Source organism: Blastomyces dermatitidis, assembly GCF_000003525.1.
Source record: "Blastomyces dermatitidis ER-3 genomic scaffold supercont1.3, whole genome shotgun sequence".
Taxonomy (NCBI): Eukaryota; Fungi; Ascomycota; class Eurotiomycetes; order Onygenales; family Ajellomycetaceae; genus Blastomyces; species Blastomyces dermatitidis.
In genome coordinates, this window is record NW_025544776.1 from 6,489,686 (window position 1) to 6,505,203 (window position 15,518).

General features: G+C 47.1%; 4 protein-coding genes across 6 annotated transcripts; 3 read left to right on the forward strand and 1 right to left on the reverse strand.

Annotated features, from left to right (window-relative positions):
• Nucleotides 1-1,455: 1,455 nt before the first annotated feature.
• On the forward strand, nt 1,456-8,792 carry BDCG_03616 (ATPase). Its single transcript, XM_045419252.1, has 10 exons — nt 1,456-1,732; nt 1,801-3,691; nt 3,765-3,847; nt 3,924-4,375; nt 4,452-4,795; nt 4,863-5,106; nt 5,183-5,778; nt 5,848-6,193; nt 6,253-6,565; nt 6,638-8,792. The coding sequence occupies exons 2-10, from the start codon at nt 3,213-3,215 to the stop codon at nt 8,161-8,163; spliced, it is 4,383 nt and encodes a 1,460-aa protein (XP_045275614.1). The 5' UTR covers nt 1,456-1,732; nt 1,801-3,212; the 3' UTR covers nt 8,164-8,792.
• On the forward strand, nt 8,793-12,777 carry BDCG_03617 (sucrose transporter). 3 transcript variants are annotated; one of them, XM_045419253.1, is made up of 7 exons: nt 8,793-9,305; nt 9,492-9,517; nt 9,673-10,153; nt 10,247-10,508; nt 10,575-10,690; nt 10,753-12,141; nt 12,258-12,777. In XM_045419253.1, exons 3-6 carry the CDS (start codon nt 10,036-10,038, stop codon nt 11,688-11,690), a joined length of 1,434 nt encoding a protein of 477 aa, XP_045280531.1. In that variant the 5' UTR covers nt 8,793-9,305; nt 9,492-9,517; nt 9,673-10,035; the 3' UTR covers nt 11,691-12,141; nt 12,258-12,777. The 3 variants fall into 3 exon arrangements, with proteins under 3 accessions (XP_045280531.1, XP_045280532.1, XP_045280533.1); XM_045419254.1 differs by lacking the exon at nt 9,492-9,517; XM_045419255.1 differs by lacking the exon at nt 12,258-12,777 and having other exon boundaries at nt 8,809-9,305; nt 10,753-12,188.
• Nucleotides 11,721-13,588, reverse strand: BDCG_03618 (cystathionine beta-synthase). The gene is made up of 2 exons (XM_045419256.1): nt 12,804-13,588; nt 11,721-12,705 (listed from the first exon to the last, which is right to left on the reverse strand). The coding sequence occupies exons 1-2, from the start codon at nt 12,930-12,932 to the stop codon at nt 12,262-12,264; spliced, it is 573 nt and encodes a 190-aa protein (XP_045275615.1). The 5' UTR covers nt 12,933-13,588; the 3' UTR covers nt 11,721-12,261.
• A 281-nt stretch (nt 13,589-13,869) lies between these two features.
• BDCG_03619 (mitochondrial phosphate carrier protein 2) lies at nt 13,870-15,479 on the forward strand (the record flags this gene model as incomplete). Its single annotated transcript, XM_045419257.1, has 6 exons — nt 13,870-14,163; nt 14,278-14,442; nt 14,557-14,810; nt 14,889-15,234; nt 15,298-15,317; nt 15,407-15,479. 6 exons carry the CDS (start codon nt 13,870-13,872, stop codon nt 15,477-15,479), a joined length of 1,152 nt encoding a protein of 383 aa, XP_045275616.1.
• Nucleotides 15,480-15,518: the final 39 nt, after the last annotated feature.

A 15,518-nucleotide genomic window follows, 5' to 3' on the forward strand; every position in this document is an offset into this window, starting at 1 on the left:
GGGGGATGATGAGAAAGATATGAGGAATTAGACCTCGCCAGCTGGAAATGAAGGTTTGGTCAGTTGGTATGTTTTCAAGAGAGGGAATTTTGTCGAGTGAGAGAGGATCTGTCTATAAAGCTGGTGGTGATCGAGCTCTTTTGCCCCACCGTCCTACAGGATCCTTTTTTTTTTTTTTTTTTTTTTTTTTTTTTTTTTTTTTGGATATTGTTGGATGATGCAAGATATAACTATAACATAAATTTGCCACTGACTAATAACTAGTCAGCATCCTTCAGATCATGGGTGTTTGTTCGCTATCTTCAACTGTTTTAATAATGATAGTAGTGCGATGTCTCTCAGGCCAGTGTGCAGGTAACTAATGTAGTGTAAAAAGTGGCCCCATGCTCTTCAACAAACAAAACTGAAGACCTCCATCATGGATTCCATGGATATTGATATTATTCTGGCTGAAGGATGATTTAGTTACATATTTAAATTTTATTCACCGGTCATCCTGGTGTTCAGACCATTTAATTATGGTTTGAAGAGGAACGGCACCCTTGGTGTGCATTACGCAGCGCGTAAGCATATGCTGATTGATATCTGAGCTGAAATCATGAAATCATGAAATTGATGAGCAGTAGCTCAATTGGGTTGCTCGCATTTTCGGCCATCAGCCATGGATTGTCCTAGCCAATAATAGTACGGAGTACGCAATTACGACTGGCTGGCCTGGTCAGGTCAGTTAGCAACGTAAATCATGAATGTTCTTCTTTCTTGTATCAATGGTGTCGCGTAAAATACATCGAGGAAGGATCATTTTTGCATTCATTTTTGTCTTATTATTCTACTACATTGTGTCACTCGGCGGCTTCAGGAGCACTCGAGCGCTCTGTGTCTCCCACGTTTCTACCCCGTCCCATAGCGGGAGCAAGTATAGGATAAGACATTCCGAGCTGATATGCAGGTAAACAGAGAGACATCAGTCGTACTGTATCGGTCATTTCTACGGCAAGTCGTGCAAAAACACATCCGTATGGCTTTTGTCTCTATCCTAATCATTATGAGGTCAATCCTGGTATTTTCTAGACATTAGCAGTAACCCAACTGACAGTCAAGACTTCAACATCCATCACAGACGGCTGGTTCACGGAAGAGAAACTTTACTCATAGTTTATTTCTGCTGAGCTTGGTGTTTTGTTCTCGAATATTGCTGGAGCCAGGGGAGTTCGGGGCCATTTAAACCCGTCTCTCTCTTCGTCAGCCAGCATCGAGGCTGCAACGGTCTCTCGCCGACGTGAATCGTAGTAGCGTGAAGTCGTAGAAGATTGCAATTCCTCCAGTAATCACGCTCCGGCGTCTTGGCAACCGCGAACACTCTGTCCGCTGCGTAAGCGAGCGGGGCGGCTCTGTTCTGGAAACAGAGCATAAAAATTTCACGGCATTATGTTCATTATTATTCTTAACTGCCCTTTCTGTCAGCTTTATGCATAAGCCGCACAAACCACCCAACCACCACAACAACTAGTTTCAGCTCCTAAGATAATTAATACCCAAGTGTTGGTTATGTGTCAACCCTATTCTTAGAGATCTCCAGCAAGCTACAACTACTAAAAACCCCTTCGGAAAGAGTTCTTCTGCTTCTTCCGCTCTGCTGTGGGTCTTTCGGAGCTTCAGCAGCTCCCTCTTCCGAATCCCGTCTGGCCGAAACCCCAGTATCATCCGCACTACGATTCCAGACTTGTCGCAGGTATTTTCGAAACAAGCGGCCTGACTTTGGCCCGAAACCATCAAGTGATTATGCTTAAATCAGTTTAGGCTTGAAGACAAACCACAGGCGCCGCCCTGCGTGTCGAAATATGTCGTCATCCCATCGAGCACCCCGAAGAAGCACATGAGATATGCGTGCACAAGGGATGCGTGGTCGTCTATGCCAAGAGATCTCCAAGGGGACGCAAAGGCGATATAACTACAACAATTCCAATTCATAATATGCCTGTGAGATAATCGACAAGCAAGAGTTCCCGTCGACATGGAGCCCCCGCGAAAGACGCACATGAAGCGCGTGCTTCTTCGTCCCAATTTTTACCGAGAACATACGTGATGTAGTTACTGTACAGTACATGTAACAGGGGAGGGAAAAATGCACCTAGATCGATTGATAACTACAACCTTTGGCTGATGGTGGGTAATATAATCATTACTCAGCTCTGTCCTTTCGAGTCGGGCCGGCCGGCTTTCGGGTTCTTGCTCTGCCAGGCCTCGTGAAAATAAAACCAATTCCTTGTGGTGTTCACTGTTGCCTGGAGGCCGGAACCAGTGCTTTATCTTTATCCTACTACAGCGTAGTTGCTAGTCCAACACCGGCTCCCAGCGATTTCGTCCCACGTTTCACGGAGATTTTCAACCTCTAGCCGATTTCCAATAATACAAACTGAATTTTTTTATTTTTTATTTTTATTTTTACTTTTATTAAAAAAACGCCGGAAACAAAACATGACAGCTACAGGTTCAGGACCTCTCGGATGCTCTCGTCTCCTCCGGCCCTCATCTCAGCGTTCACCCCTGCCCCCTGCTGTCAGCCATCGCCTTGTCACGTAGGCTTCATACATGGTCGCCAGTGGTATCCCGAGGTGAGAGTACCAGCGAGCATGATCCGTAAAACCGATTGAGCACTCAGCGGTGGCATATATTTGACAAATATCACGTTTTGGCCTGGTGAAAATCAATCGCGAGCATGGCGAACGTGGAAAGAAAGGAAACTCTAGGATTGGGCCAATTTCCCTGGGTCTGGGGGCGCTGAGACCAACCGGGACTGACTTTTACCGCCATCCGATTGGATCCCCCCCCCCTACTACTCTTCTGCCATCCTAACTTCTCTGAAGATATATATATATTCCTCCCTTTTTTTCCTCTTATCTCTCGTTAAACTTTTCTTTCCCTTTTTATGTTTTACTTTCTTTTAGATTTTATAGATCCTGTCGGCCTTTCTTGTCTTTCCTTTTTTAGAACTTTATTTTCCCCTTTATTCCTGTACTATTTCTATATAATTAAACTGGGCCCATATCTTCCCCACATAGTCGCAAGACATATCTTACTCTGCCTTAACTCTGTACATCTAACGGATTCCCACACATAATCGACAACAGACTCCCGTCCAAAACCTCAAAAAGGATCGAATCATTTCAACCGTGCTAACAACAGCATACGAGTCCGCATCGCCAGTGAAAATGGCGAAGCGGGGTCGCAACGATAGCATTTGCAGTGATGAGACTGCGCGAGATATTGATACGCCCAAGGGAGAGGACGATATACAAAGCCTTGCGAAACAATTAACTCGCCAGTCCACTAATATCTCGTCGTTGGAACCTCACAACCCATTTATCGCCCCAGAAAAGGATGGTACACTTGATCCTAACAGCCCCAATTTCAACGCAAAGGCATGGATGAAGAACCTGCTAGCCTTGCAGTCACGAGATCCTGACAGATATCCCCGCCGCACCGCTGGGTTTGCGTTTAGGGATCTAAACGTACACGGATTTGGAAAGCCCACTGACTATCAAAAGGATGTGGCCAACGCACCCTTGGAAATCGGGAACCTTTTCCGTGCCGTTACAGGGACGGGGAAGCATAGAATCCAGATTCTTCGGAATTTTGCCGGTCTTGTGAATGATGGAGAGATGCTCGTCGTCTTGGGTAGACCTGGAAGGTAAGCAATATATATATAATTTTTTGGTTCACATGTCTTCACTCTTTGGTCGTGGAAATTAACAGTCTGATAGTGGATGTTCGACCTTTCTGAAGACGATTGCTGGCGAGATGAATGGTATTTATCTCGGTGACGATTCATATATCAACTACCAAGGTATGTATGATTACAAAAGTGTTGCCCTTTTAAACTTCGAGCCTGCATTTCTGATCGTACCTTCATCCTACTATAGGCATCCCAATCAAGCAAATGCACAAGCAGTTCCGTGGCGAGGCTATCTATACAGCGGAGACCGATGTTCATTTTCCTCAATTGACTGTCGGGCAAACGTTGGATTTTGCTGCCCGCGCAAGAGCTCCAGCAAACCGAATCCCTGGAGTTACGCGCGAACAATATGCTACTCACGTGAGAGATGTGGTCATGGCTTCGTTTGGCCTCAGCCATACAATTAATACAAATGTCGGAAACGATTTCATTCGGGGTGTCAGCGGTGGAGAACGCAAACGTGTGAGTATTGCAGAGGCTTGCCTAAGTCAGGCACCTTTGCAATGCTGGGACAACAGTACTCGTGGGTTGGATTCTGCAAACGCTTTGGAATTCTGCAAGACTCTACGTCTGTCTACGGATTACATGGGAGCCACTGTTTGCGTTGCAATCTACCAGGCTTCTCAAAGTGCTTATGATGTATGATATGCATTTACCCTATTTCCTATCGGCTGTAGACCTTTTGCACTTTTTCTCAGACTAACGGCTTTTGTAGCACTTTGACAAAGTTACCGTTCTTTATGAGGGCCGTCAAATCTATTTCGGACGAACAGATGAGGCGAAGCAGTTCTTCGTGGATATGGGCTTCGAATGCCCCGAGAGACAAACAGCTGCGGATTTCTTAACGTCTTTGACTAGCCCTGTAGAGCATGTTATCCGACCGGGCTTCGAAGGCAGAACACCTAGAACACCCGACGAATTTGAGGCGGCCTGGAAAAACAGCGCGGCATATGCCAAACTCCTGCGGGATATTGAAGACTATGAGACCCGATACCCAGTCGGAGGACCGTCTGTGGACAAATTTATCGAGTCCCGCAAGGCACAGCAAGCAAAGTCCCAGTAAGCATTCATCCTACATCTCTCCCTTCCCCTCGGTACCATACAATCACTCTCTAACCCTGGGCAGACGAGTGAAATCTCCATATACCTTGTCGGTTAGCCAACAGATTGGCCTCTGCGTGCACCGCGGTTTCCAACGGTTGCGTGGGGACATGTCGTTAACTTTGTCAGGTTTGATCGGCAATTTCTTCATGTCCTTGGTTCTTGGAAGTGTTTTCTATAACCTTAACGAAACGACTGAGAGTTTCTATCGCCGTGGCGCGTTACTTTTCTTTGCTATATTGATGAGCGCTTTCGCTTCCGCTCTTGAGGTATGTATGCCCCTCTTAACGATATATCTTCTTACCTTGTTCTGTTTATAGCTCGAACTAACAAGCTATTTGTCAGATTCTAACACTGTACGCGCAACGTCCCATTGTCGAGAAACATGCCAGATATGCTCTCTACCATCCCTTTGCAGAAGCTATATCCTCCATGCTTTGCGACCTGCCCTACAAATTCCTTAATTCGATAACGTTCAACCTGCCGATCTATTTCCTGTCCAATCTTCGTCGAGAGCCCGACGTCTATTTTGTGTTCTGGCTCTTTACATTCATCACCACCTTGGCTATGTCTATGATCTTCCGTACCATCGCTGCTTCTTCCCGAACACTCGCCCAGGCATTGGCTCCGGCCGCCGTTCTCATTCTTGGTCTCGTTATCTACACCGGCTTCGCCATTCCCACTCGCAACATGTTAGGCTGGGCGCGGTGGATGAACTATGTTGACCCCGTTGCATATGCCTTCGAAGCGCTCATGGTCAATGAGTTCCATAACCGACAATTTGAGTGTGCTGGGTTTATTCCCTCTGGCGGAGAGTATGATAGCTATCCCCTGGAAAATAAAGTCTGCGCCACTGTTGGTTCCATTGCTGGCTCAAGCCGTGTTGATGGTGACTTGTATCTCCGTCTAAGCTTTCACTATGAGTATAGCCATATCTGGAGGTTCGTTTATAGCCTTATTTTTCTTTTCTTTCCTTTTCGTTTTCGTCCACAAAGCTAACTTTCAATCAGGAATCTGGGAATAATTTTCGGGATTATCTTTTTCTTCATGTTCACATACTTATTCGCTACTGAGTACATCTCGGAGGCCAAATCTAAGGGTGAAGTACTACTCTTTCGCAAGGGTTATCAACCGAAAAAGGCCAAGAGTTCTGATATCGAAGCGTCTCCACCGACAACCTCTGGAGAGAAGTCCTCCGGATCAAGCTCCCAGGGTGTTTCGGCGTCAATCCAAAAGCAGACTGCCGTCTTTCAATGGAGAGACGTTTGCTATGATATCAAGATCAAAAAGGAAGAGAGGCGTATTCTTGACCATGTCGACGGCTGGGTTAAGCCCGGCACCTGCACTGCGCTCATGGTAAAGATTTCCACTTTCGGTGCTTTTACTTTTTATAGTGATCACTAACATTGTTCTAGGGTGTCTCTGGCGCCGGTAAAACTACACTCCTTGATGTCCTCGCCACTCGTGTCACTATGGGCGTTGTCAGTGGTGAGATGCTTGTCGATGGGCAGCCCCGGGATGAATCATTCCAGCGCAAAACTGGTTACATCATGCAACAGGATCTCCACGCTGCGACAACGACTGTGCGAGAGGCATTGAATTTCAGCGCGATGCTGAGACAGCCTGCTAGTGTACCACGTGCAGAGAAACTCGCCTATGTAGACGAAGTGATCAAATTGCTTGAAATGGAAGATTACGCTGATGCTGTTGTCGGTGTTCCCGGTGAAGGTATGATGACGCTAAAACTCGTTCAGGGGGAGAGTCAAAAGTAATTTATACTAACATGCATAATCTGCCTAGGTCTAAACGTTGAGCAACGCAAGCGACTAACTATTGGAGTTGAACTCGCGGCCAAACCACAACTTCTGTTGTTCCTTGACGAGCCAACATCGGGTCTTGATAGTCAAACTTCCTGGTCTATCTTGAATCTTCTTGACACGCTTACCAGGCACGGCCAGGCGATTCTATGCACAATCCATCAGCCTTCTGCTATGCTTTTCCAACGTTTCGACCGCCTGCTTTTCCTTGCTAGCGGTGGAAAGACAGTGTATTTCGGTGATGTCGGCGAGCGGTCGTCTATCTTGTCCAGTTATTTCGAAAGAAATGGTGCTTCTCCCTGCCCTCCAGATGCGAACCCTGCTGAATGGATGTTGGAAGTCATCGGTGCTGCCCCAGGATCTAAGAGTGACATCGATTGGCCTGAAGTATGGCGTAACAGCCCCGAACGAATAGCAGTTCATGTCCACCTGGACGAGCTCAAGTCTATACACTCTGAGAAAGGACAAGTTGAACTAGCCAATCGCAATCCGGAAGATTATCGTGAATTCGCTGCGCCTTTCAGTGTCCAGGTATGGGAGTGCATAGTCCGAGCGTTCTCCCAGTACTGGCGCTCGCCAACCTATATCTACTCCAAAACCGCATTGTGTTCCCTCTCTGCGCTTTTCATCGGTTTCTCCTTTTTCAACGCGAAAACCAGTCTGCAAGGTCTTCAGAACCAGATGTTCTCTGTTTTTATGTTGATGACCATCTTTAGCAACCTGTGTCAACAGATCATGCCCAGTTTCGTAGCTGCACGTGCACTTTATGAAGCTCGCGAGCGCCCGTCCAAGTCATATTCCTGGAAGGCATTCATGATAGCTAACATCTTTGTCGAGCTTCCATGGAACACACTTATGGCCGTCATCATCTTTGCATGCTGGTACTATCCCGTCGGCATGTTCAAGGTCATCCCAAGTGACGTTGTCAACGAACGCAGCGGCCTCATGTTCCTGCTTGTTCTCACATTCCTGCTCTTCACCTCCACGTTCTCCCATCTTGCCATCGCAGGTATTGAAGTCGCCGAGACAGGCGCCAACCTTGCCAACCTTCTCTTCATGTTTTGCCTGGTCTTCTGCGGTGTCCTCGCCACCAAGGAAGCTCTACCCGGTTTCTGGATTTTCCTCTACCGTCTTTCGCCCTTCACCTATCTCGTGTCCGCCATGCTCTCAACCGCCCTCTCAGGCGCGGATATTATCTGCGAACCTGTCGAATTTCTCCGCTTCAACCCGGTCGCTAACCAGACCTGCGAACAATATATGGCAGCATTCAGGGAAACATATCCTCCCAGGGGATACCTGGAAAACCCCCTAGCGACCTCAGACTGTGGCTTTTGCCCCATGGAGAAGACTGATACCTTCCTTGCGGGTATTAATAGTTATTACTCTGAAGCGTGGCGGAATTTTGGCCTCATGTGGGTGTATATTGTGTTTAATATTGCTTGTGCGGTGTTTATTTACTGGCTCACACGGGTTCCTAAGGGAGCGAAGGCGAAGGGACCAGCTGCGTGAGCTTTTCCTATATTCTTAATATATATCTTTTTTTATTTTTTTTGTCTGTCTATTGAATTTTTCCATTTTCCATTTTCCATTTTCTTTTTTTCCATTCCTTTTTTCTTCCCTCCTCTCTTTGTTTTTATTTACCATCCGGTTGAGCGGAGGACCTTTGTCAAAAGCACAGAATAATAGTGTTATTTTCAAGCGCGTCAAATTTAGATATAATATAGATGGCATAAGTGTAGAGCCCTCTGTTGGAGACGATAAAGGCAAGCAAATCAGTACATATGGATTTATTTAGCCTTCCATTCCCCTCGCTCCCTTTCTCCTTATGGTAATTATTCGTGACCCCGAATGCTGGATATCTCCTTTTGGGCGACCAGTTTCTCTCTGATTTTCATTTTCTGGCAATGACTATACGTCGCAATAAGAGACTAACGAGCGGGAAGAACAGGAAAAATATACTAAGAATGAAAAGCAAGCATTGACAAATGGGATCTTTGCTTGATCTCAACATACGGAGCATTGATACGGATAATCTTGTGGAGTCAGGGGCCGTTAGTTAATTAATTAGGGTTGATCGGCGGTAACTAGTCTTAGTAAGCCACATAGTTAGCTAGTTAGTTACACCTGGGGAATAAAAGCTTGGAAGCATTCATTCCTCTCTAGAATCTCCGAGAATCATCCCATCATCATATTTTCGTTCCTGTGTTATTACTTTTCTATTTTGCTACTAATGTTGATCTTTCGTGTCTAGTTTGCTATTCTCTGTTCTCCATCCATTCTTTTAGTTGTGTTTCGAATTGCTGTCGCCCAGACCACAAGCCTGCGCAACATTTCCCTACCAGTGCTCTCTCTACCCGCCCGCGTAGGCTGAATCAAAAACGCAATAATACCTCGCCATTGAACCCTCGCCTGACCTTCATTTGAGGACCCGCGAACAAAACAACAGATAGAGCGGCTGGGACGACGCCCATACCCGCAAATTTAACGCTTTCACGGCATTCTCCGCACGTTCTCCCGGCCTGGCTCACGTCCAAATCGCAGCCGTCCCATGCTATGCGGCAAGCAGCATCATGGGTTGGCACGCCCTCTATCAAGGGCGGGACGGAGGCCATACGAATGGCATTGTTGACATTTAGCCTCGTCGGCCTACAGTGCGTTTAAAGACAAGTCCTCTTCCTTCTATCCCTCATCCCCATGAACATACACACGCGCACCGAAGACCCCACCCCAAATCACCTCCCCGAATACCCCTGTATATATTAGCAATTTGGGGGCCTTTATCTCTATATATATATATTGATGGGACTTGTAAATATTGACTGTTCTGATGCATGAAGATTTACTTGGGGCGTTGAAATGACATGTAAATTAAACCCCCATTTTTCCTTTCTACTTCCATTCCGGTTTTTTTTCGTTTTTTGTCCACTCCGTCCGTCTCCTGGACTAGCTAGCAATTCCTCTATAGATCCCTGAGAAGACGAGCCAATCCTAAATTAACCTCCTTTGGAAAAACTACAGACTGCACGCCGTATCTCCTCCAACTCGGCCTGACGAAATCGAGAACCTCGCTGGTATGGATCGCCGGCCCGTTGTCGGGATTGATAATGCAACCCCTGGTCGGGGTAATCACGGACCGGTCTACCTCGAAATGGGGCCGTAGGCGCCCGTTCATGATAGTTGGCTCTTTTATCGTTGGGTTTTTCTTGCTAGTTTTGGGTTGGACGTCAGAAATAGTAGGCATATTCATCTCCGATGAGGATACGGTATGTGTGGGATCCTTGTTGAGGGATTTGAGAGGGTTGGTGGTCGGATCGGGGGTGGTTCGGGAAAGAGATCCTTGGGTTACGTTAAAGGCTTGGTTGAGCGAAGAAATAAGGGAGAATGGTTGTGATAAAACTGGCATATCAGGTATTGTGTACTAACTCGAAACAGAAAAAAAGCGTTACGATTGCGGTTGCGGTATTCGGCATATATGCTGCCGATTTTGCGATTAATATCGGTGCGTCTCAATGTTTACTCAGATTAATTCGCCATTCTTTACTCTTTAAGTGAAGCTTCCGAGATGATGACGGTTGACTTATATTCGGTATAGTTCAAGCGTCTTGTCGTAGCTTGATAGTTGACACGCTGCCAATTCCTCAGCAACAGCTTGGGTCAGCATGGGCAAGCCGGATGACCGCTGTCGGCCACCTTGCGGGCTACGCAATTGGTTCAGTCGATATGCTGAGCATATTCGGCCGTGCATTCGGCGATACACAGTTTAAGCAGATGACTATGATTGCTGCCACTTTTTTGATTGTCTCCGTATCCGTGACCTCGTATGCGGTGAAGGAGAGGGTGTTGATTTCAGTTAGGTAATAGCCCCCTCTGTGTACGGTTTCTTGAATTTGACTAAGTGCGAACCGTTTCGATGCGCTTAGGGATTCGGATAAGAAGATAGGGGCAGTCAAGATACTCGCCCAATTATTCAGAACGACAGTCAACCTGCCACCACGGATACAGGCTATATGCTGGGCCCAATTCTGGGCATGGATCGGTAGGTCGTCAATTCACAGGACTGTTTAATAATAATTTCACAAACTAACATGGGAACGACAGGCTGGTTTCCTTTTCTCTTCTACAGCAGCACATGGGTAGGTGAGACGTACTTCCGCTACGAGGCACCCAAAGAAGCTGCCGAGAAGTCCTCAGATACGCTAGGGGATGTCGGTCGCCTTGGTAGCATGTCACTCGTGATATTTTCCTTGGTCACTTTCATCAGTTCAGTTGTCCTCCCCTTTGGCGTTCTTTCCCCGGACACCAAGAAATCCGCCTTCGTCCGCCGTCCTCCCTTGGGCCTAATCAGGCTTTTTAACAAACTCCACTTCACCCGACCCGACCTGCAAACCGCATGGATGATCTCACATATTGTGTTTGCTTTGACAATGATATTCGCTCCCACAGCCCGTTCCGTGCGGTTCGCCACACTACTCGTAGCAATTTGCGGAGTCCCCTGGGCAGTCACCTGCTGGGCTCCATTTGCCTTCATTGGTGTGGAAATAAACCGCCTTGCGATACCGTCCTTCACAAGAAAATCAAGCGTCACCATGATAACATCCGCCACTTTCAACAGACACAACTCTGACCTAAGCAACTACGATGTCGAACTCGAAGACCGTGGGCCTTCTATCCTCCGTCTAAATCACAGCAATAGTCCAGATGTGGACAGCGACAGCGAAGCCGACGACGATGATGAGGTCTCTTCCACCGGTGAGCTGGCTGGTATCTATCTAGGCGTGCTTAATGTATATACCACCCTCCCTCAGTTCGTCGGGACGCTCGTTTCGTGGATTGTATTCAGCATCCTTGAACCGGACACTTCCCCGATAGCAACGGATGGGGATCTCAAGGACGTACCTTCTGGCGAGCAGGACGACGGCAAGTGGATAAATCGGCACGGTGAGGGCCCTAATGCCATTGCGGTTTGTCTTTTTGTTGGTGCTATATGTTCATTAGTTGCTGCAGAAGCTACGCGAAGGTTTAAGTATGCGAGGTGATGTAGAGGGAGATTGGCTTTGAAAAATCTAATGGCTTTTTAATTATTGTTTTGGTTTAGTTGCCTCTATGTTCATAACTAGGGTTATAGGGCCGTTTTCAGTCCAGGGGCAGCCGGCTGGTTTGGCCTCCTTCAAGCAGCTGTCCATGTTTGAACTAGCGGATTTTCCGATTCTAAAATGGGGGATTTTGTGGTGTGCCTAATGTGAACAGGCGTTATTTCATCTCTATGCCTCTTCCCGCCCCTTTCACATCTCCCTTTTGCTGTCTCATTCTAAAGATTCATCATGTATTTGGACTCGTTGCAGGTCAGAGAATTTATCCATTTTGTTATACTGTGGTAAATTTGCTTACATTACCACTAGCAGTCCGTCCAACTATGAATCGTCCATCAAACCAATCATGTTACGATACAAGTAGATATTAGAGAAGTGGGAATAAATACATGAGAAAGTAGGTATCTTGCTTCACTTAATCCGCCACGGGGGTTCCACTAGATGTGACACTGCGGACCCATGTCCTTCACATAGAAAACTATCACTCCCTAAACTAACTCCCCTTCCTCAAAGCCATTTATCCAGGCCTCCTCTTCACAAAATTCTCCAAATCCTGCCTCGTCGCCACGCCCAACACAAACTTGCGACTCGCATCAGTCACTACGGCAAAATCCTGCTTCTCTCTCCTCTCTACACTGCCATCTTCTCTCACCAGCTCGCCATCGAAGAATCTCTCCAGCTCCTCCAGAGGAGTGTGCATGGTGATAATCTTATACACATGCCCGCGCCTCCGGAAACGCAACATGGCCTTCTCCACGGGATCGGATTCTCTGACGGTGCCTTCTTTCAGCTGCGCTCTTAACCTCGGGATGCTGAGGTAACCTAGTAGCGAGCGCGAGGAGGAGGATATTACGGTTAGGTGGGTATAGTCGCGTTCGTAGGCGGCCAGGAGGGCGCTGGATATTTGATCGTGGGGGGAAGTTGAAAGGGCGGCAGGTGGGTCGAGGTCTTCAACTGTGGCCTGTTTGGTTTTTCGAAGAACAATTTACGTTGTTATTAGCATATTTCATAGCAATAATAGTCGTGTTTTTGTGGACTGGGTATTGCTTGGGCACTTACACCACGGTATTTGTCAGACATGGAAGTTAAGGGAGTTGAGGCGGAGGCGGTGGCGGTGGAGGGCGGGATTCCGTTTGCGGGGGTACGTTCCCGCTCGTACGCTTGGCTGGCGGATGAGTAGGACGTCATTGTGAAGAGGTAGGCAAATTGAACTTGTTTATAAGTCTGTTCTGATGTACGGTGGCGGTATGCTGCTACGCGCTCCCTTCGTTCGTGATGTGTCTATGGTATCAATTCGACATGGCGGGGCAGGGGAAGTGAAGAGTGAGTCGGAGATGCAGGCTCTTTGGTCAATTGTGAAAAATGGTAATAGAGTGCTTGATATATTCTTTCCCTCCCTTCTATCTTTCATTTCGCGCTACAGCTGTCGCCGAGTTGAAGTCTTAGATATAATCCCCAAATATTTGCTTTAATAGTTGAATCGACTACCGACAACCGCATTAGGAGGCATTTTGTACCGTACCGTACCACCACACTAATTTAGTATGAGAGAGTAGTTCTAAAGCAAACAAGACAAACATGTTGTTAAGCGCAGCCGCCATTGGGATTACCTAAGCACAACCACAAACCGGGGTTAAGGCCAAAACCCGAATCTATCTGCATTGGGACTAGCGCCGTCCTCCCGCCTGAATCGCCAGCCTTTGGAACAACCGACGTCGACTCCCCCTGGCTTGCTGCAAGGTCAGTCAGTCATTCTCGTGTTCGCTGCTCACTGGCAGAGAGGGAATCCAGCAATTGCGATTCAACTGCATTCTATATACACTCATTGCGTTGGGAAATCGTGCTTCTTGTGCTTGTTCGTGTGGTTCATACTATTCCGTAGTGTGACGACGTCATCACAAAACAATCAGGTTTTGACACAGCCGGATAACGCCGTACTTGGCCATCAACAACAAGTTGCTTCTGTCAGGTCATAGTAAGCATACTTCTGCGAATTGTCTGCCTTTACACAAAAAGCCCTCCTTAACGTTTCCCAATGGATTCGTTTTTATTAAATTCGTCGGTTGATTGATGAATGGGAATCCCTATAGACTAGCACTGCTTTACCAACGACAAGACTCTCACCATGCCTTCCATCTTCCCCAACCAAGATACTCTTGTCAACACCTTTGGCTCGAGACATCCACTCTTTGGCTTTCATGGAGAGGCACAGAAGCCAGCCCCAACGCCAATGGATAGACCTTTGTTCCCTGCATGGAGCGCCATTGATGATGTCAAGCATAAAGCAGAGGCCGTGGGCAAGTCAGCTACCAAGGAATTCGACAAGGCCAGCGCAAAGGTCCAATCTAAAACTGGTCAAATCGAGCTGTATAGTCCAAAGTATTATGCTTCGTGTATCTTTGGAGGTTTACTAGCTTGCGTGAGTTTCTTCCAGATACTCTTTGCTTGTAACACTTTTATTCCTTTTTTTGTTTCTGTCTTTGATTACCCCCCACCCGCTTGGTAAGGAACCACTACCAATGACTATGTTTAGGGCTTGACACATGCTCTTGTCACTCCGCTGGACTTGGTGAAATGTCGTCGCCAAGTTGATCCCAATATGTACAAAGGCAACCTCGAGGCCTGGTCCAAGATTGGCCGAGCGGAAGGTATCCGCGGTATCTTCACTGGCTGGGGTCCCACCCTTTACGGATACTCTGTAAGCAAGTCCCTTTCTTCCCCCTCCCCTCTACTATGTCGACTGTCGCCAGAGCTACAAATCGATTTTAAATCATGAGGTTAGTGGATCCGCCTGATCGTTCGATTATATTAGGCCCAAGGCGCGTTCAAATACGGTGGATATGAGTTCTTCAAGAAATTTTACAGCGACCTTTTGGGAGAGGAAAAAGCTATCCGCTGGAGAACATCAGTATACTTGACTGCCAGTGCGTCTGCAGAGTTTATCGCAGATGTTGCACTTTGTCCATTCGAGGCTGTAAAAGTCCGAATGCAAACTACAATCCCACCTTTTGCGACTCGAACATTTGCTGCAATGTCTCACATCACTGCAAAAGAAGGCGTTGGAGGGTAAATAAATCCTCATATATTTATGAATCCATCGATATGGGAAGGAGAGATAGCTAACATAAGCTCCCATATACAAAGACTGTTTAAGGGGCTGTACCCACTCTGGGGCCGGCAAATTCCGTACACGATGATGAAATTCGCGTCGTTCGAAAGGATTGTGGAAATGATATATAACCGTCTCCCAGGCCAGAAGTCGGATTATAACAAGGGTGCACAAACAGCCGTTGCTTTTACTGGTGGTTACTTAGCTGGTATTCTTTGCGCCATCGTGTCGCATCCGGCAGATGTCATGGTCAGCAAACTTAACGCCAATCGCCTTCCTGGCGAAGCGTTCGGCGCAGCTATGGGCCGAATTTACAAGGAGATTGGATTTATGGGTCTTTGGAACGGTCTGCCCGTGAGAATTGTCATGATTGGCACATTGGTATGCCCCATCATTGTTTTAGTACTAGGATTGTACTGAGCATCTGACTAACTACTTGTGTAGACTGGCCTCCAATGGATGATGTATGCCAACTCTTCTATCGCAGCAAGATTACTTCTTCCCCTCATTACCGAATGGTATAGAATGCTGACAACCTCCCTCTTTTGTACAGTTACGACTCCTTCAAGATTTTCATGGGCCTACCAACAACTGGTGGCCCAGCTCCGGCCAAACAGACCACCTAGATGTCGTGAGATTGTGGATAGAAAGACAGAGGGAGAAGT

Bases quoted from the DNA above. Each gene is read 5' to 3' on its own strand.
- BDCG_03617 (XM_045419253.1), top strand. From the start codon at position 10,036: ATGGTTGTGATAAAACTGGCATATCAGGTATTGTGTACTAACTCGAAA. The intron at 10,509-10,574 runs GTAATAGCCCCC...CGATGCGCTTAG, and splicing joins AGGGTGTTGATTTCAGTTAG to GGATTCGGATAAGAAGATAG. The intron at 10,691-10,752 runs GTAGGTCGTCAA...TGGGAACGACAG, and splicing joins CCAATTCTGGGCATGGATCG to GCTGGTTTCCTTTTCTCTTC.
- BDCG_03618 (XM_045419256.1), bottom strand. From the start codon at position 12,932: ATGACGTCCTACTCATCCGCCAGCCAAGCGTACGAGCGGGAACGTACC. The intron at 12,706-12,803 runs GTAAGTGCCCAA...AAAACCAAACAG, and splicing joins TGTCTGACAAATACCGTGGT to GCCACAGTTGAAGACCTCGA.
- BDCG_03616 (XM_045419252.1), top strand. From the start codon at position 3,213: ATGGCGAAGCGGGGTCGCAACGATAGCATTTGCAGTGATGAGACTGCG. The intron at 5,779-5,847 runs GTTCGTTTATAG...ACTTTCAATCAG, and splicing joins GAGTATAGCCATATCTGGAG to GAATCTGGGAATAATTTTCG. The intron at 6,194-6,252 runs GTAAAGATTTCC...ACATTGTTCTAG, and splicing joins GCACCTGCACTGCGCTCATG to GGTGTCTCTGGCGCCGGTAA.